We start from the raw sequence: 20,390 nt of genomic DNA on the forward strand, positions 1-20,390 counted from the left end.
CTTGGGAACTTGCACAGCACACTTTGATATATTAGGACATATTATAGATTCCTCTGAATATGAAATCAGTTCAAGACCAATAGATCATCATAAAGAATATTTATTCGTTACCATTTATGACTTGAGCTTGATGTATATGTATAACACCAAGGATGACACTGTCTGTAAGTATTAGTGAATATTCTGTGTCAAAGTAACATTTATGATATTTTACAATATACTATAAACACCTCCAAAACTGGCAAAGGTTACTCAGTGTATATTTCACATTTTCACCAAGGTTCTTCAGAAGTGTAACATTTTAAAATCTTCTGTTTCAGTGCTGAATAAACCTGCACATGCCATGATATTCTGAGTGGAGTATATACTGACGTCCATACAGTTTAAAAGGTGACATAAAAAATGGGAATGTAAAAAAATGGTCCATCAAGCTGACCAGATGGTTGTGTTGTACGCAGAGTAAAATGTACCTTCAATGTTCCATTAACATGCTGAATTTGATATTTACAGCACTTTACCAACTTTCACCAACCACACTTTCTGTTGGGTTATTTCCTGTAGATACTTTGAAAATACTGCAGTCAAAATACTGCTTGAATGCATATTTTACTTTAGTGTCAGAGATAACCCATAGAAATAAAATAGTTTTTCCCTTTTTGATCCTGTATCAGATATTTTACCATGAGATGGGTATGGTGGATTTATTGGAGAGTCAGACACAGTAGAGTGCAGTATAGTCTGTATCTGAAATAAAATATATATGTAACTGAGCCCAGGCTTCAGTGAAGTATAATATGCTAGATTATATGCTGTGTATCTGCATTGAGGTCTATATGCACACGTAGTCAGGGATTTATCTGTGTAGTGAGGTGTATATACACACATAGTGGAGGATTTATCTGTATAATGAAGTCTATATACACGCATACTGAAGGATTTGTCTGTGTAGTGAGGTCCAGATTTTACAGTATAAAAGCATGCATGCTTCCGTGGAATCTAACCTATGACCTTTGTGGTACCGGTATGAACCTGCTGAACCAAGCGACCTAGAGGAGAGTTCAGTATCACACCTGTATAGCAGCAGTGCCATGGTATATGGAATATGTATCACTGAATTTGTGTGTTGGGGTATATATACTGGCAGTGGGGAATATATTCGGGCAGTGGGGTATGTATTTACAGAGTGGGGTATGTATTCACACAGTGGGGTATATATTGGTGCTGTATGGAGGTGTGTATCTCTATAGCGCTGTTTCGTTGTTTGCATTTGTGGTGTAAAGTGTGTATTTGTTCAGTGGGTTGTGGAGTTGTGCAGTGGGGGGTGTATACTGGCAGTAGGCTATGCAGGCAAACACTGAAACTCAGCCTAATTGGGCTGCTGCAAATGTTGAACTATAGCTTGTTGTGTTGGCACGTCGTGTTACTTCAGCGCTGGTGGAGACAGAGTGAATTCTTCCACTGAGCTTCCGCGATAAGTGCAACAGGTCCGTGTTAATGACGGAGAGTGGGAAGCTCTCGTAGCTGCCCTCCGGTTGACGACACCAGCAGAGCTGGAACACAGAGCGCACCTCACTGCGGAGGTTGGAGTTGAGGAAGCCGTAGATAATGGGATTGACGCAGGTGGAGCTCATGGCCAGCAGATGGCAGAGTAAAAACAGCAGGTCATGCTGGCAGACGGGCAGAGCCTCTTCGTGCCAGTCCGCCACCACGTTATACACATTGAGTGGCAACCAGCACACCGCGAACACCGTGACCAGGACGAGCAGCATGGCGCTGACGTGCTTGCTGTGCGCGAGGCGTCCGCGCTCCCCCACACACCTCCCGCCGTCTTTCCGTTCCAGCAGACGCCATCGCAGATGTAGGAAGATACGCGCGTAGCACAGTAGCATGAGTAGCAGAGGCCCGCAGTACTGGAACAGCAGCATGGCGGCGCTGTAGGCGCGTCTGTGCCCCGCGGACGGCCAGGCCTCTTGGCAGGCCTGCAGGTCGCTGTGGGGGGGCGGCAGGTCGCTGTACGGCTCGCCGCTCAGAAGCTGGAATGCCAGGACGGGCAGAGAGGTGCAGGCGGCGAGCAGCCAGATTCCCAGCAGAGCGGTGCGGGCCTGGGTCGGGCTTGGCTTCCAGCCCGATGGGTGCAGAACCAGCTGGTGGCGTTCCAGAGCGATGAGCACCAGGGAGAGCACGGAGACGGTGACAGACATGCACTGCACGAAGGGCGTGAGCCGGCACAGCGCGGCGCCAAACACCCAGTGGTCCATGAGCGTGGAGGCCAGTGTGAAGGGCAGGCAGAAGACACACATCAGGATGTCGGAGACGGACAGGTTGGCGATAAACATGCTGGTGACGTTGTGCTGGTCCCTCTTTCGTGCTATGATGCGGATGAGGAGGATGTTGCCTAGAAACCCAAAAACGAACACCAGGGTGTAGCAGAACACCAGTGCAAAGGTTACCCCGAGTGACCCCCAGCAGGGCTCATCCTGCAGAAACAGGCTGCTGTTACTGTGCTCGTGAAAGAGGGAGGAGTTTAAGAGTCCAGCCCACCCTGGCAAGCCAGAAAGAGCCATCCTAATTGGTTGTTTCACAGGAGCAGCAGGAAGAGCCTCATTAGAACCTGAAAAGAACAGATACATTCATACTGTAAAAATAATGGATATGGATTAATAATGGAATCTGAGACACATTTACACTGCTGTCATCTCACACAGCTAAAAGACTCATCTGCCCAAGACAGACCTCCAATCTGATTGTCTGTAATATCACAGAACAATATTTCCAGAGCACATGACCAGATGCTGATTATTCAGTTTTCTTCAGACGTGGCCTGCATGAATGTCCAATTTCAACAATCAATACTAATTTACTACTTCCTACTGGGATCATCTCGAAGTGTCTTCCTGATGTCATTGCAGAGTTTTCTTCATCATCGTGATCTTCATCACTGATCACTTTGCCTTGATCCTCAGGGATCTGGACCCAGATTTTTGTAAACCTGCTTTGTGATGGAATCATCTACCTTGACTTCAACAATATATTATTTGCAGTAGAAAAGTTACACCTACGTTGTACCTACACACACAACAACACAAACAAACACTGATCAAAAACGATCACCAGCATTGATTAAGTTATAGCAGCACAATCTCTACAACCATACCACCATCATGACGGTGTTAATGCTTTGCTGAAAAACCATCGGCAACAGTGACTCTGTGCTCAGAAAAGGATCAATAGAGAACTTTTGCACTGTGCAGACAGACAGGCTGCAGTAAGCCTAACTAGTATGAGGTAGTAATCTAGCACGGTTTATTTGGGGATCTTCGTCTATGAGAGAATGACGTTTGAAGCACCACTCTCAGGATAGACAAGCCAGCACATTACCAGCACACCGCAGCTGCCAGCAAAGACAAGATGAAGCCAGGAGAATTCAAACGAGATGGGTGGGTGAACGCTGGCATGGGGGGGTTGAGGGAATGGTGCAACTCAGAGCTATTGAGAAGCTTGAGGTGAGAAGAATGAGACACGGCAGCCCTTGAGGGCTCCACCTAAAATACCAGTCTGATCTTTTACCAGCACACTGAACAAAACTGAGCATCAGGGAACGTGTGAGCTGCTCTTAAGTGGGCAGGAGAACAGCAGGTGTGGCTAATTGCTACTGATTACCCGAGGATCACCTTCTACCATCTTCTATTGGCTGAAGGCAGTCTAGCAGATGGCCCAGTTCTGAGATGAGCTCTTAAAGACAAATTACTCACCTCTGTTTAAAACTAACTGGACCAAAAATTTGCAGTAATGTTGTTTTGCAGTTAACCTGTAAGATCATTAGTAATCACGTTCTTAACTATCGTGAACTGAATTGAACATGCATGAATGATTTACTCCTGCACTCCTCTATTGTGTAAATGATTCACTCCTGTAATCCTTGATTGCATAAATGATTCAATCTGCAATCCTCTGTTGCTTAAAAATTCACGACTGCACTCCTCTTTTGCATGAATAATTCACTCCAGCACTCATCTATTACATAAATGATTCACTCCTTCACTCCTTTATTGTGCAAATGATTCATTCCTGAACTTTTCTATTACATAAATGATTCACTACTGCACTCCTCTTTTGCACAAATGATTCAATCCTGCACTCCTCTATCATGTAAATGATACCCACCTCCTCTGTGCTTTGCAACAGGTTTAGTGCTGAGCCACAGTTGAATTGCTAGGGTATGAACTGGTGGATGTTTAGCAGGCAGAATGGACATTCACAACAAGTTAAAATATATTACGTCAGAGTGAAGGAGAACAACTTTCTGGTGGCAGTGGTGAACTTGAATTGAATCCTCATCCTTATCCCTCACTTTTCCATTCTCTGTTCTCTACTAAATCAACAAGTCTGATAGCGTCTATAATTGGATATTGATGGGTGCTGGTCTTGAAATGAAATTACTGAAACACTGATTTCCTGTCCCACTGGTGCCAATGGTTTGTATTTTCCAGTCTAAATGTGGGTTGTACTAAAAAGCTGAAGACACAATGATATTGATTTGGTGCAAGTGTGGAAAACGTGTGTGGGGGGACCTGATTGGTCCAATTCCTAGAAATCAGGACAATATGAATTGTCTGGATAACATCTGAACATTTTGAAGAACAGAGTGTGAATGCTCTGAAAGCTGCTGAATTATGTCAAACATGCGTTACTGTACAGCATTAATAAATAAATAACAATGAGAGACAGAAAGAGAAAGTTAGAGTGTATTTAAATCATGGGATTCCCAGGATTTGCAGGAATCCCTTAGGAGCAGGACTGCAATGACAGGAATGACTTTAACACTGAGCAGAGAGATCAAAGAGAACAAGAATGAGAACAAAGAGAAGATGGACCACTTAGAGAACTGAGACCATAGAGAACCTAGAGAACTGAGAACCTATAGAGAACTGAGAACATAGAGAACCTATAGAGAACTGAGAACACAGAGAACCTACTGAACAAAGAGAATCTAGAGAACTGAAAACAAAGAACCTAGAGAACCAAGAACACAGATAAACCAGAGAACGAAGAAAACCAGAGAACGAAGAAAACCTAGAGAACTGAGAAGAGAGAACCTAGAGAACCAAGAACACAGATAAACCAGATAACAAAGAGAACTTGGAGAACTGAGAAGAGAGAACCTAGAGAACCAAGAACACAGATAAACCAGATAACAAAGAGAACTTAGAGAACTGAGAACAGAAAACCTAGAGAACCAAGAACACAGATAAACCAGATAACAAAGAGAACTTAGAGAACTGAGAACAGAAAACCTAGAGAACCAAGAACACAGATAAACCAGAGAACGAGGAGAACTGAGAACAGAGAATCTAGAGAACCAAGAACACAGATAAACCAGAGAACCCAGATAAACCAGAGAACTGAGATGACTTAGAACCTAGAGAACAACAGGAACCTAGAGAACCGAGAACAGAGAATATAGAAATCAAAGATAATCTGCTCCAGAAATATTCTTCAACCAGACACTCGTGCATTAAATCCACAGAGATGTTCATTTGTTTTTGTTATATAGTCTTCTGCATTTAATCCACTGTTTTTCTTTATATAGTCTTAAGATGTACCTGTGTATTTTTCTATATATAAAGTCTCCTGTGTTTAATCCACTGAGATGTTCTTGTGTCTCTTTATCTGAAGTTTCCCTTTATTTTGTCCATAAATATGTACCAGTGCATGTCTTTCTTACTCGCTATTATGTACAGACAGATTGTTTGATGAGGCCTGATGTCCCGAGATGCTTGCGTGTGACCCACCCATGCCTGATACCACATGGTGTGTTTGTCTGTGTGTGTCAATCCGGCTGTCACTTTTCCATCTACATATGTTTCCAAAGAAACATCAGCTACATCACATCTTCTCTTCTTTGCAGAATGTACTGGAGGTGTCACTGTTACCCTCCACAACAGAAACATTTCATAAGGATTCATGATTTGTGCAAGGTATATGATTTTTTTCATTTTGATTTTTGAATTTGTACATTTCAACATTTTGATTATTTTGAGAAGTGAAGATGTGGTCTGGACTGTTTAAAATGCGTTTCTCAGTAACTTTTACACCTAGTCATTTTTATGAGAATAAAAAGTTCAGAACGCTGCTGCAAGGGTTCTGACCCGCAGGAGAAAGAGATATTGCATATTACACCTGCACTTCACTCACTGCACTGGTTACCTGGTCAGCTTTAGAATGGATTTTAAGGTTCTAGTCATGGTTTTTAAATGTCTTCATGGTCTTGCTCCTCTTTACCTCAGTGAAATTATGGTTAGATATGTTCCAGTCAGGTCTCTCAAGTCTTCGAACAGTAATCTACTGGTGATTCCTAAAAGCCGATTAAAGATTGGCGAGGGTGCTTTTAGCCACTATGGCCCAAAGCTCTGGAACTCTCTTCCTGAAGAGCTCAGAGGCATTTCATCCCTGAACAGCTTCAAGAAGAATCTCAAAACCTTCCTGTTTAGATCTGCTTTTAGTTAAGAAACTCTAACTCTGCTCCATCTTATTTACTTTATTACATTATGTTGTCTATTATTTTATAATTTGTCACTTTATTACATTATTTTATTGTGTTTGTTTATCTTTAATTTCTTTTACTATTTTATTTTTGTCTTCTTTTCTTCCTTTTAATGTTTCTTTTCTATTTACTCTGTAAAGCACTTTGAGTTGCATGTATGTATGAAAGGTGCTATACAAATAAAGATTATTATTATTATTATTATTATTATTATATGGATTGCATACTGATAAGATTTTAACTACAGTACATGTATAGTTAACTACATGTGTAGTCAAAAGAGTTTGCGGTTCAACCCATTGAAACCTGATCGCTATATGGTACGTACCAGTAAGATCTTCTTTATGTATTGATCACTTTCTGCAGGTTATTTATTGTTTATTTTTGAGTCAACTGTGTGTCCTCCATGATTAGCCCATCAGTAGGGAAAGCACGGTGAGCTGTGTTTGGTATGTAGTATTTGTCCAACAACAGTATTTTAAATTACTATTTATTAAACTTTAGACAAAAGGCTAACATTAATGGCTTCATGCTTTTTATTTTATACTGTAACATTACACAACTAAAATTCATTTAGGAATATGTTTAAACATTCAGTTAGAAACTGAATGTTTACACATATATCCTGCAATAAATTATCTTCCAGATTTTAAATTGGTACATTAGTCTTAAAATGAGTTTCAGTTAAATATTCTATTTGGTATGAAATTCAAATTCAAATTTTGAATAGTGTTATGGTAACTCAAAACCTGTTGGATTCCTCTGTTGGTATTTGAATCAACTTTAATACTGAGTTCACTCCAGCTCTGTACCAAATGATGTTGGTTCCAGTTTTGTTGCAGCACCAGTTGCTCACACACATGACCCGTTAAAGCTGCAGTTAAATGAAAGTGGAGAGAGAGGGAGCAATAATCAGAGAAATAATTAAAGAGGAAGAGAACTGCTACATCTGAGTGTGATGCTACGGTCTCCACCATAAGGACACTTGGAGAATAATGAGGAATAGAGGGTCCAGGTTCTGTGTTCTTACTCTTTGTTGACATTGCAGGATTCCCTCAGATTCACAATTTAGTTTTAGGAATATGGTCGGTATGTGTATATGTGCGCATATGTCTGGGTGCACATGTCTGTGTGGACGTGTGTGTGTGTGCATGTTGTGTGTTTCCCTTGTGCTCGTGGATGTACTCTGTAGAGAATAATCTACTTCAATGACTTTTCACAGCTAACAGTAATCAATAATCTTTCATTATAATATGAAGAAAGCATCAAGAGAATCAGGAACGCTGTCCTGATATTGGAGAAAGAGACCTTCTAAATGTGAGGACTGAGGAGACTAGTAGGAAATGTAACAGAGAGAGAATATTAGCTGGGTATGTTCATTTTTTACATACCTACTGTTGGAGGGGTAAGATAATTTAGAGAGATATATCATCATCTGGTTAATTAGGTAATCTCACTCACTGTGAATAGAGAGGTCAGATGTCACTTTACATACTGTGACTCAAACCAGTTTGGATAGTACTGAACACCTTGATAGTAGAGCTATGGTTCCATGATTCCGAGATAGGAATTCCACATGATTTGTATGATTCTAAAGCCCCCCGCACACAGCGAGCAACTAGCTGAGCAAACGGGCACGCGTGACCGTTTGCTCAGCTAGTTGCTCGCCGTGTGCGGATGCTTGAGACAGAATTCTCTGCCTCTTGAGCCTGTGAGACATTTATCTAACGTGTTTGATATTTTCTGGCACGCGTGCCCGAAATCTCACCGTGTGCGCTCGGCTGAGCAATTTGGCTCAGCAACTTTTCGTCACCAGCCAATTGGAAGCTCGCTTGGAGTCACATGACACTTCAGTGTCACGTGGTACTAACGGTAGCGTAGACCAAAAGAAGAACAAGTTGCGGAGCTGCCGTAACTTGTTCATTATGGAAACTGTAAAATACATTTTTTCTATTACTTTTTTTCTAATAAATACATTTATACAATTTCTGTGTTGTTTTTTGCTAAATCCAAGTCGAGTTGAAGAAGAGCATAGCCCCTGGTAAGTAGTTAACTGGATAGAATACAGCTACATGCAAAAATATATATATCAAATATACATCAAAAGTAGTAATCAAAAGTACAGAAAGAAGTTGAACAGATAATAAATGAGATACAAGAGGAGACAACAACCATGAGATATAAGATAGTTAACATGGCTTATTGCATCGAATTCGGCGATAGAATAAAATAATAATACTTTAATCAATTCGGTGTAGGTTTGCCACCTGTCCCGGTTTTCACGTGACTGTCCCGGTTTTCCTTCTTTTTAATATTCGGTCCCGGCAAAAAAAAATTAATTTAATGTCCTGTTTTTCACTAGGTTAGTTCAAACGACTATTTAGACTGTTTCTGCACACTTTAAATCTGTCTTTTTTCTCGCTGTGTCCATTTTACACCCCCCGGTAACATTTTACGTTCGCCACCCCCTGTCAACATTTTACACTCGCCACCCACCACCCCGTGTCAGTATGTCTGTTTTGTCAGACAGGTGGTAACCCTAATTCGGTGTCGTCAGTATATGGTGTCTCAACCAAATGAAAATGCTGCTATGTGTTTCATAAACACATGTTTCACGACACCGAATTTATTAAATTATTTTTTTCTTGTTCTATCGCCAAACTCGATGTAATAAGCCATGATAACTATCTTATATCTCATGGTTGTTATTTATTATTTGTTCAACTTCTTTCTTTACTTTTGATTAGTGATGGCCGTTATCGGCGTTAACGCCGAAGTGTCATGTGACTCCAAGCGAGCTTCCAATTGGCTGGTGACGAAAAGTTGCTGAGCCAAATTGCTCAGCCGAGCGCACACGGTGAGATTTCGGGCACGCGTGCCAGAAAATATCAAACACGTTAGATAAATGTCTCACAGGCTCAAGAGGCAGAGAATTCTGTCTCAAGCGTCCGCACACGGCGAGCAACTAGCTGAGCAAACGGGCACGCGTGACCGTTTGCTCAGCTAGTTGCTCGCTGTGTGCGGGGGGCTTAAGAGAAATTCCATGATACCTTTGAGCCTAACAAGAATTCCACAATTCCAAATTTATCTAGAATTTTAAAATAACAAATTAAGCATATAGAGTCCTGGCTGATCACCAAAGCAGAGAGCATTTATGAACATATCACTCAGAGAAAATTTTACTTTTATCTTTACTTTTATCTTGCGATAAAATCTTCTAAAATCTTCACAGCTGTGGAAGACTTTAATCTGTAATAAAAAAAAATCTGCAGCAGTATTTAATATGCACCACTTACCACACAAAACACATGCTATAGGCTCCTTTAGCTCACCATGGAAAGCAGGTGTAACCTCTAACCAAGACCAACATCATGGGTTTGATTCCCAGGAAGCTGTCATGCTGATGAATACCAATCTTCCTTCGTGATAAAGAACTTGCAAAAACTGCTAAATGTTGCACTATAGATGCTTTAGTCACAGAACAAGCACAGATAACAAGAACCTGCTTTAAGTTCACAATACCAGAGATGTGGCACCATCACTGCATTCTTTAAGAGTGTTACACTGTACTCAGTCTGGAAGCAGGCCTTCATGGCTGTTGCCTTATATGTGTGCATCGGCACGATAAAGGACTTACCTGAGCATCTGTGTGAGTGTGAGCTGGAGTATCACTGGCAGAACAGTACACTCAGTCATAATCCTCTAACTGCAGGAGTCATCCTCTCATTCTGCGTCTCCTCGCCACTCCTCATTTCTCCCAGCTACCCATCTCCTCCACCCCAGAATCCGGTTTGCGCTCCTCTGATCTACTCCAAATGTCTCACAGTGTGTCCTTCTCTTCTCTAGCAGGTTCTGGGTGAGTCTTATCTCATTTTTACAGCTGCAAACAGCAACCCTGTGGTTCGTGAAGCCCTCTGCATTGTATCAATGTGTGTGCTACCCTCATGTGGTCATACAACTGTACAACAGAAGAATATATTTGGGTAGATAAGTAACATTTTAAATTAACTAACTAGGAGAAAGAGACACTTTTCATTTGAGCAACACATTATCAGGAAACCATTGCCAGGATCTGGGTTTGGATGTTTGCATGTGCTCCTGTAGTTCACCTGGTAGGTCAAGTCGAGCAAGTTGCTAGCAGCACCAAGCTCATCTTACTGCTAAATATGTACATTCATCTGGATATATGCAAGTTGTTTCTGGCCTACTCTTACAGGCTGAAGTTTCTGAGTAACTTGAAAGCCTTCGTTTAATCTCTTCTGAACACAGCAGGTTTTTTCTATTCCTCCTGGGTTATTCTGGTGTTTGTAAACTGTAGGCAAACACTGATGCTTTAAGTAATTCTGGCAGTGTTGTCAGAATTTCTGGATATTGTTCTGCTCTCTCGATCCGTGATGTCCACTCTCAGTTTCCTTCCGGTGGTTCCTTCCAAAGGCTCTGACATTGTTTGTGCCGTTTGCCTGATCTGAACTTTTTTTTTTTTGTCCGTTCGTCACCGACTTGTATCATCCCTCCCCCAAACCTCAGAGTAATTTAACTTTTGTAAAACATCTGTTTGACCAGATGCTCCTAGTCCAGTCCCCAGGGCCTCGGAACCAGTCCAGGTTTTTGCTCTGCTTCGGTACCTCATGCAGCTGAGCTAGATAAGCAGGGGCAGCGGGGTGCCAGGCCAGCAGGCCGAGGCGTGCTGGGAGCTGGGAGAGATGACAAGCGCGGCCTCTCTGGAGGTGCCAAGGACTGGACTCAAAACCTCTGGCTTAGTCAGAAGGCGATTTTCCCTTAATCCAATGTAGTCGAGACATTTGGCTATCTAACAAGTACACACAATCATGCAACCTGAAAGCTGACATCATCGCCTGCTTGTCACAGCCCATGTGGGGATGTTCGGTAAGCTCCAATCACCTTGTCCACGTGGTTGCTGACGCGTCACTCATATAAAAGCACCGTACTGGCTGTGCTGAAGCTGGAGACCCTTCACCCGATTTGCTATATCACTTGTATAAAACGACAAGGACATTTGCACAAATAAAATAGCAAATTTGTTATGTTTGGTTGACTACATTTGGTGTATATAATCCTTTTATTTTAGTGGCAAACCTAGTGACTGGTGCCTTCCAGTATCCACAAGATGACTGACCTCACTCGCCCTGCTGATCCACAGGGGGACAGTCATGAATCCAGAAGCAAAGAGTTACACAGAGGTCATCTGTAAACATTTATTAGGGTTCCAAATATCCTTTCAGAATCGGTTAGTAAACTGTATTTAATATTGAGCCAGCAAAAGATTAAGATAAAAACACTGTACAGGCAGTAATTGTTAATAAATGTTGAAAAACTGGGCTTTCTTTCCCTCCCACATAAAATCCTTAGACAATACAGAATCATAACATTTATTAATTAGGTCAAGTTGCATTAATACTGATGTTTAGCATCATAGTAGAAGGCATAAAATACAAAATTTCTAGGAGTCTAGTTTCATAAAATCCAGTTCAATACAGTTCAGATTTGAAGATTCACAACAGACATACAGCATTTTTTGTTTGGTTCTGCGTGGTAAAGCTCCACTTGGCTAGAGCTTCGCTCATCATCTGAAAAGTCTTGCATGTGATGACACCATTGGTTAAAATTCTACCTGTATACAAAAATCCCAGAGTGTTTTTTGGTTGTTTCATTTTGAATTTATGACGCTCTAATAAATAAGGAAGCTTTATGTATGGAGTGTGGACATATATTAATTATATTTAAATATCCTGGTTGTACCACAATATTAAAGGCCACCAACCACCCCCCCAAAAAGACCTTTGTGGGCTTCAGCTTCACAACCGTAGCACACTGTACATATGTGACGTATAATTAAACAGTACAGAACATTTTTTGTGTGATGTACCCTGTGTGGTGTATATTTTAAAAAAGTTTTAAAAACTGTTTAAACACACAGCTGTGAGCTTCATTACTGTAGTGCAGTCCATTCCACTTCCTGTGGGTCTGCAGAAATACCCAGACTACTCCCCGGTTTCCCCAATGCCAGTACCAGCAGTGGTGTGTGTGTGGGGGTCCAAAACACACCAATTCTCTTCTCTTGTGAGTATAGAACCAAAAGAAAAAAATAAATAAATTACCCTCCCTAACTGTGAAATGTCTTTAAGCATCCAACCACACACACACACACACACACACACACACACACACACACACACACACACACACACACACACATCTCTACCCTACGAGTGTTTTCATGAAGGCAGGTCGGGAGAAGGGCCAGCAGTACTCGTTGGGCACCGGCCCACTGACGTTGCACTCGGAGAATGAGAACATGGGGAACCAGATGCGTGCGCGGTGGCTGTGCTGGTACGCACACGTGTTGGCCAGCGTGTGGTAGTAGAGGAAGAGGCGCGTGGTGATGTAGAAGGCGATGAAGACGTCGATGGAGTAGTGCTCGTGAGCTGCCAGGATGAAGAAGATGCCAAACAGGTTGAGCACCCAGGAGAGCGTGTGCAAAATACGCCACTTCCGTGGTGTGTCTGTGTAAGACAGAAAGACCAGCAATACTCACATTACTCACCAAATAGAGAACCTAGCAACACTCACACTATTGTCCAATTGCAAAAATACACAGCAATACACAAATACCAGAAATACTCACACTCCTGACCAAATGCAGTCAACAGCAGAAAAATATACACCATCACCATTTAAACAACCAAGTACAGACCCCAGACACACTCACACTTCTGATCAACTACAGACTCCAGCATTTGGGCAACCAACCAAAACAGACATTACCTGTCAACTTAATGACATTAAACAGACCAAAAACAGCAACAATCACAAAAACTCTTGCAGCACTCATTCACACTACTGATGAAAAACAGAATTTACAAATTACAAAGTACTTAGCAGATAAAGATATCAGCAATACTCACATGACTGGTCAAATGCAGACAAACAACTCACATTAGTCACCAATAGTATCCAAAAGTACACTCACATTACTGAGAAAATGTGTTTACATACAAGTATACACACACACACACTCACACACACACTCACAATCACACACACACACACACACACACACACACACACACACACACACACACACACACAAAAAAAACAATCCAACTCACATTCAGTGATGAAGAAGTTGAGCATAGTGAGGAGCACAGTATGTCCACTGAACATGTAATCTCCACACGTGTGCATGCCTGTAATGGACATTCCCATCCCTACCCAGATCTCTAGTGCCCGGAGCAGCTTGGACCACATATCGCCATACATCTACATTATACACAAGCCCATACACACACCATCATACATACACACAACACATGCACACACACACAGGCATACACATGCACAATTCTTGCTGCAATTGGTGAAGAACCCATAAATGCATATAATTCAGAGGGTGGGGGGTGTAGAGTCAGAGGGTGGGAGTGGGGGAGTAGAGTTAGTCAGTGGGGGTAGAGACAGGGGGTGGGGGAGGGGGGGGTAGAGTCAAGGGGTGGGGGGGTAGAGTCAGGGGTGGGTTGGTGGTAGAGTCAGAGGGTGGGGGGTAGAGTCAGAGGGTGGGTGGGGTTAGAGTCAGAGGGTGGATGGGGTTAGAGTCAGGGGGTGGGGGGGTAGAGTCAGAGGGTGGGGGGGTAGAGTCAGAGGGTGGGGGTAGAGTCAGGGGTGGGGGTAGAGTCAGAGGGTGGGGGTAGAGTCAGGGGTGGGGGGTAGAGTCAGGGGTGGGGGGGTAGAGTCAGGGGGTGGGTGGGGGTAGAGTCAGAGGGTGGGTGGGGGTAGAGTCAGAGGGTGGGTGGGGGTAGAGTCAGAGGGTGGGGGGGCAGAGTCAGAGGGTGGGGGGGGTAGAGTCAGGGGGTGGGGGGGTAGAGTCAGGGGTGGGGGGGTAGAGTCAGGGGGTGGGTGGGGGTAGTCAGAGGGTGGGTGGGGGGGGGCAGAGTCAGGGGTGGGTCGGGGTAGTATCAGACCTTTCCTGAGCACTGTAGGTGATTTCCTGGGACAGACAGAGAGGTGACAAACATTGTGATACAGCGGAGCAGGAACACGGTGCCCATCAAACTACATAACCTACGGAAGAGAATAGATCTGCACACACACACACACACACACACACACACACACACACACACACACACACACACACACACACACACACACACACACACACACACACACACACACACACACACACACCTCATGTAGGGTGATGGTCAGCTTTCCACAGAGTGGCTTTATAGAGTGCGTCAGTGCAGTAGTTGTATGTGTTTACAAAGTACCTATAGGTGTGTGTGTACCTGTGTTTGTGCAGTAACTGTGTGTGTGTACCTGTGTTTGTGCAGAAGCAGCACTAGCAGTAGTATATAACATAGGACCACTCCACAAGCCTCAGCCATGACAAAAGCCCAGGGAATTCTAGGTACACTAAACCACAGACAAAAAGAGTGTTCATTATAAAGTAATGGATCAACCAAAAGAAACACACACACACACACGCACACACACACGCACACGCACGCACGCGCATGCACACGCACACACACACATACCTGTCGAGGAATATATCAGGCAGTGGTGGATAGGTGTGCATGTCAGGCACTCGTTCATGCACCAGCACCATAACAAAGGAGGTGATTCCACACACCAGTGTCACATAGACCAAGCTGAGGACGGTCTTCCAGCTTTCCGGCTCCAGACGGTTCCACTGATGCTTACACTTCCCATTTGAGTAACCATGACAATGCTGCTCCGTCACACCTGTTACTGTGGCAACCCCATTACACTGCCTATAGTCTCCACCCGACTTGTCATTACAGTAACGGTATCTGGATCTATTTACTCCCAAGTCTGTGGACAGCAAGTGTGAAGGGGAGTGCTGTCTCTGGAGCTTCTGTAGGGCAAGGGCGAGTCTCTTGATGTCTCCCAGCAGAGGCAGCTGCAGGGGGGGGGAGCGCAGGTCCTGTTCCGTGAGACACAGCAGGCCCGTGCCATCCACACGATGCTGCCTGCACAGCAGATCCACGTAGGCGCTGAAGCCCTGCTCCCGCAGCCAGTGGGCTACCTGTTTAGTGCTCCAGGCCTGTACACTGCCACAGCCTAGCATGCCTGCGCACACACGCCCGCACACACACACACACACACACACACACACACACACACACACACAGGGAAGGGAGTGAGGAACTGCTGAATTTTCAATATGTGGCTTCAACCTTAAACTGATATTATCTGCAATAGTTCATCATTTCAAGACACACACATTCCAAAGGTCTGTGATATCAGTGATATCAGTCTCCAAAGGCCTGTGATAACAGTGTCCAAAGGTCTGGGACATCAATCTATTTTCAAGCTATTTTGCAGATGTCATCTTTTATACAATCTGTTTCCGAGATGCCATGCTAGAAAAGGTTCATACTCACGCACACAGAATTAGCAGACCTCTACACTTTGTGTTTGTGTGTGTGCTGTTGTATTTTCTTTAACATTAGCCATTTGCCACTTCCACATACTAATGTTTACATTTACATTAATGGTAAATGATTTCCTTGTCCTGAGCAGGGTATCTGCACATTTTTAAATCTCAAATTCAATGACTTTTAAGACCTTTTTAATACCTCTCACAAGAAAAAATAATACTATTACTGGGGATGCAGGTGTGTTCCACATCGTTGATGGGTGGGGGGGGGGGGGGTGTGTGTGACGAACGAGAATTGTTGTGGGGGGGGGGGGGTTGGCGAACGAAAAGTGTTGACGTTGTTGAGCCCGTATACTCCAACGCTAGGAATCTAGCACTAGGACCTTTCACATCGCGCCAGAACAACTGAACAACACACACTTATAATAATTTAATGCCTCCCCTCATAAAATTCCAGACTTTTTAAGACATTTTTAGGCCTTGAATATGGAAAACTAAATTTAAGACATTTTAAGACTTTTTAAGGACCCGCGGGTACCCTGCTGAGGGACTTATAAAGTGCTTCATCATCTTCTCACAGAATACATTTTAGCCAGTACAATAGTTTAGAGTGTGAGATACCGCTGCAACGTGGTACTAGGCTTTATAAGTGCGTTCAGCACAGGGAGCTTCTCTCTGTTCAGGGTGAGGTCCTTCAACTCTCTGGGCCTCTCTCTTCTGAAAAGGATGGAGCAACTGCTGACAAACTATTCTGAGAGCAAACCTCCCCTGTTGAGTTTCTATCCTAGGGGAATGGACTGCTACTGTCTGGGTGAAGATGTTCGATACAGCTGTTCTTGAATGGCAGGTCTACCCAGGACATGAGCACTGGCCCTTCCAGTGCTAGAGTGTGACTGGAGAATGTGACCTCTCTGTTTATTGATTAGCTGCTCATGTGCGAATAGACTGAGCATTGATGAAACAGCTGGGAGGGTTCAGATTAAACATAGTGTAAGGGCATGGCAGTCACAGATTTGAGTAACTGATGGATTTATTGGTATTGGATTAGTATTGGATTACAAAAAGCATGGTGGCATCAACATCTAAGTGCTGTGGTGGATAATATACCTGTCAGATTAAAGCCTTTCACTGCACCACAGTAGAGATTATACCTCAGAGATTTAAGTCTTTCATTTTTAAAGTATGACAATATTCAAGATCTTCAATAAACAGCAGGATTATCCTAAATTATTTAGATTGCTAAGAATTGATTTGTAATGGAATGGAGCTAGTAAAGACATGATATCAAAGGGCCATTTTCCATCTACATTACATGCAAACATGCACACATACACAGAGAAGTCACTCCCTGATAGTAATGACCAACACAAATAGCACACATTCAGTCAGATTATTACAAAATAAAGGTAATTAATTATCTGTCCTCTCTGCTCACCAGAGCAACCTAGACCTAGCCAATCCAGACTTTTCCAGCATGAAAAAACAAGATGTAGCTATTCATACTACACTCTGTGTTATCTAACATAATAAGAAATTCTTCCCATTTGTGTTAGTGAAAGACAATGAAAGACTGAATACAACACTCTACCCAAAACAAATCAATCCTTAACAGTCTGCAGCTGCAGCACGCGTAGACACACACACACACACACACACAAAACTACCACACTGTACCAAGCTCGATAGTGTGTTTGTGCATGTTGGAAACACAAGCTGACATTAAATTATATACACAATAAATATAGGGTAGTATAGTGTGAAAAGTGAAAGTTTCTATCATTCTTTACATTAATATGCTAGGGTATAGCAAATATTGGAATCACTTCATTATATGTAAAGACACATAAACCTTAAAGTAACACATTATCTGACGCGCACACACACACACACACACACACACACACACACACACACACACACACACATATACATACATACACCCCACACACACACACTTTGCTGCTGCGGTTAGAGCCCATTAAAAGAACACGGGATCAGCTTCCCCATTTGTGAAGCACTTGTGTGTGGCAGTACCACAATATCACAGCTGTACTACAACCATGACTCACTGTGTCTCTCCGTGATACGAGCCGTTCAAGCGGCCGGTTTTACCGGGAGAGCTACCTCAGCCTTCCCCTCCTGCTTTTAAAGGCGTGATTGAATGAGAATGATGCCACAGATGTTCACTCAGCCCGTCTCAACACGTTAATTAAACCTGCCCTTGGCAAACAGCCCGGGTGAGCCGCCGGTGCCGGTCGGGATTCGGTGGTGTGAGACCGTCTTTGGCAGCACACACAGAGAACACGTGAAACAAACACGGTTTGTAAACTTGTCTCCTGTCGCACTGTTAAACGAACACCTAGGTGCTCCAGCTGTTTCAAAAATGAATACACATCAACATCTAAAACATTGCTTGTCAGAAAATCGTTAAACTGTTACAGAACTTAAAGCACTGCTGATATTTTACAGCATACAAGAGTGACGTATTTAAACGGACCGGGCACGAGGCTCGGGTAACTGTCAAACTGAGGTAAGTTACCAAGGCGGAAAAAAATCATCTTTAAATCGTAAACGCGTTAAGGTGTGTTGAATGACCATACATATTTCTCCATGTTTAACTGAAACACGAATATGAATATAGAAAAAAACAGGTCTGCTTAATATAAAAGTTCTGCCATCGCTCTTACCGACTCGCGTTAACGCTTTTCTGACGAACTCAACTTCTGAGTCTCGTGAAGCGCAATCACGTCAGTGGCGCGCGCGTCGGCGCGTGAGTCACCGCCACGCTACAAATGACAGCCCAGCAACAGCGTGTAAACAGGAAGTGATTCACACTTCACGCGCTGGGTGTGACCATTGTACTTTATTATGAAATCTAGCTATTAATTAAAGTGTTTTTCCAGTAAGAGCTAATAAGTATTTTTAAATAATGTATAATGTACATTAAGGAATTATACAAGTGAACATACATCCCCACCTAATTTCGATACAATTACTTTAATAAAATCAATGTAAACATTTCAGATGTGATGTGAATTAAATGGTTCACTATTATATTCCGTTGGGGGAAATTACAATGAATGACAAAGTTTGTGAAACCACAAAAAAGTATTTTGAACTCTGTGCCGTAAGTAGAGTTCAAGTACATCTGTACTGAAGATTGGTGTGTCTACAGTTTGACGAATTGTCCAATCGTCCGCTGTCCTTTCATCTTTTAGGATGATATCTCTCATTTCGCAGACGTCTGACGAAATGTTTCATGTTCAAATCTAAGTAAAACTGTTACAGAGTAAAACACTACACCAACTGTGATGAGCTCTAACCGAACCCAAATCTGTTAACGGTCAGATGAGCTACGAGCTGGGAGCATCCAGCTGTTTCCAGCCGGAGTTCATCCAGCGGCTGCAGCACCGCCTCTAGGACACGGTACAGCCCACTGCTTCTTCAGAGATCATCTAATAGTTTAGGTAGTTCTTCAATTCGTGTGTGCACCAGCAGAAAAACCCCATCGCTGGGCCTCCTGCTCAGCTCTGTCTTTTAGAATTGACTTAACGATATCAGCATGCAGCTTCGGACTGTTGCCGCAGTTAACGTTGTGGATGTTCAGAAAAGGAGAAATCCTTCCAAACACTATGTGAGTTCACATTCTTTGTAGTACTGCATGCATAGGTTGCTTCACGTCTTTAATCCGCTTTGTACAGTTTTTGTTTATACGAGCACTCGGCTTTGAACACAAATCCTTGTGCCTACGGAGTTCCGACTTATCCTTCAAGAACAAAAGCGAAGATTTGAAATTCTCAAAGTGCCTGTTAAGTGGTACAGATCAAGAGTGAAGAGGGCCGAAAGCCACCCGCCCCTCCCTTTACCACTGGCACCGCATTATCTTCTTGTTTTATGCTTGTTTTATATAAACAAACAACAACAAACCTTGAAAACCTTGAATGTTTCGACTGTGGTAGGCTGTACATCTACCTGCTGCTCCCATGGCAACAAGAGCTGCCCTGTTCTTCCCATAACTACCATACTGCTACCACTCAGTTCTTGGATTGTCTTATTATAAACTACTAAATCAGTTATGAAATGCACCAGTTTATCATCATACGTACATTGCATAATAATATATATATTTAATTATTGCATTCTGTACATGTATGAACAAAGCCACACCAAAAATGAAGAGTCAACTCATTTGGGGTTTCCCATGTTGCAATAAAATGTGAAAACTTTGAGCATGCAATTAGTGACGATGAATAATATGTTTGTGACACGAATCATGAAATGATAAGGGATGTCAAGGAAGGTCATGTTTGATAGGCCTTAAACCTGAGTGAGCACAATCTCTTCACTGGTTCAGCATGTGCAGCAGCAGGCATGGCCACAAGGAGTGGTGTTAGTCCACAGCAGTGTCTACTGTAGGCCTGGAGG

General features: G+C 42.9%; 3 protein-coding genes and 1 long non-coding RNA gene across 8 annotated transcripts in view; 2 read left to right on the forward strand and 2 right to left on the reverse strand.

Moving 5' to 3' along the window:
• npy4r (neuropeptide Y receptor Y4) lies at positions 1-10,624 on the reverse strand. 2 transcript variants are annotated; one of them, XM_076978884.1, is made up of 2 exons: positions 10,182-10,624; positions 1-2,611 (listed from the first exon to the last, which is right to left on the reverse strand). In XM_076978884.1, the coding sequence occupies exon 2, from the start codon at positions 2,562-2,564 to the stop codon at positions 1,362-1,364; it is 1,203 nt and encodes a 400-aa protein (XP_076834999.1). In that variant the 5' UTR covers positions 2,565-2,611; positions 10,182-10,624; the 3' UTR covers positions 1-1,361. The 2 variants fall into 2 exon arrangements, with proteins under 2 accessions (XP_076834999.1, XP_076835000.1); XM_076978885.1 differs by lacking the exon at positions 10,182-10,624 and adding an exon at positions 9,841-9,900.
• LOC143480989 (uncharacterized) lies at positions 10,256-12,175 on the forward strand. The gene is made up of 2 exons (XR_013121927.1): positions 10,256-10,400; positions 11,634-12,175. It is a non-coding gene; the product is annotated as an uncharacterized LOC143480989 (long non-coding RNA).
• Positions 11,813-19,929, reverse strand: LOC143480986 (sterile alpha motif domain containing 8). 3 transcript variants are annotated; one of them, XM_076978883.1, is made up of 6 exons: positions 19,893-19,929; positions 15,100-15,655; positions 14,879-14,974; positions 14,521-14,638; positions 13,675-13,825; positions 11,813-13,068 (listed from the first exon to the last, which is right to left on the reverse strand). In XM_076978883.1, the coding sequence occupies exons 2-6, from the start codon at positions 15,651-15,653 to the stop codon at positions 12,764-12,766; spliced, it is 1,224 nt and encodes a 407-aa protein (XP_076834998.1). In that variant the 5' UTR covers positions 15,654-15,655; positions 19,893-19,929; the 3' UTR covers positions 11,813-12,763. The 3 variants fall into 3 exon arrangements, with proteins under 3 accessions (XP_076834998.1, XP_076834997.1, XP_076834996.1); XM_076978882.1 differs by lacking the exon at positions 19,893-19,929 and adding an exon at positions 18,035-18,165; XM_076978881.1 differs by lacking the exon at positions 19,893-19,929 and adding an exon at positions 18,653-18,781 and having other exon boundaries at positions 11,815-13,068.
• Positions 19,420-20,390, forward strand: part of sh3pxd2ab (SH3 and PX domains 2Ab) — a 20,030-nt gene continuing 19,059 nt past the window's right edge. The window contains exon 1 of one of the 2 annotated variants that reach the window (XM_076978878.1): positions 19,420-19,599. In XM_076978878.1, coding sequence (XP_076834993.1) covers positions 19,528-19,599 — 72 coding nt within the window. In that variant the 5' untranslated portion in view covers positions 19,420-19,527. The remainder of the gene's footprint in view (positions 19,600-20,390) is intronic. The other variant, XM_076978877.1, reaches the window with a different exon arrangement.

This window comes from Brachyhypopomus gauderio, chromosome 17 (genome assembly GCF_052324685.1).
Source record: "Brachyhypopomus gauderio isolate BG-103 chromosome 17, BGAUD_0.2, whole genome shotgun sequence".
NCBI classification, from domain to species: domain Eukaryota; kingdom Metazoa; phylum Chordata; class Actinopteri; order Gymnotiformes; family Hypopomidae; genus Brachyhypopomus; species Brachyhypopomus gauderio.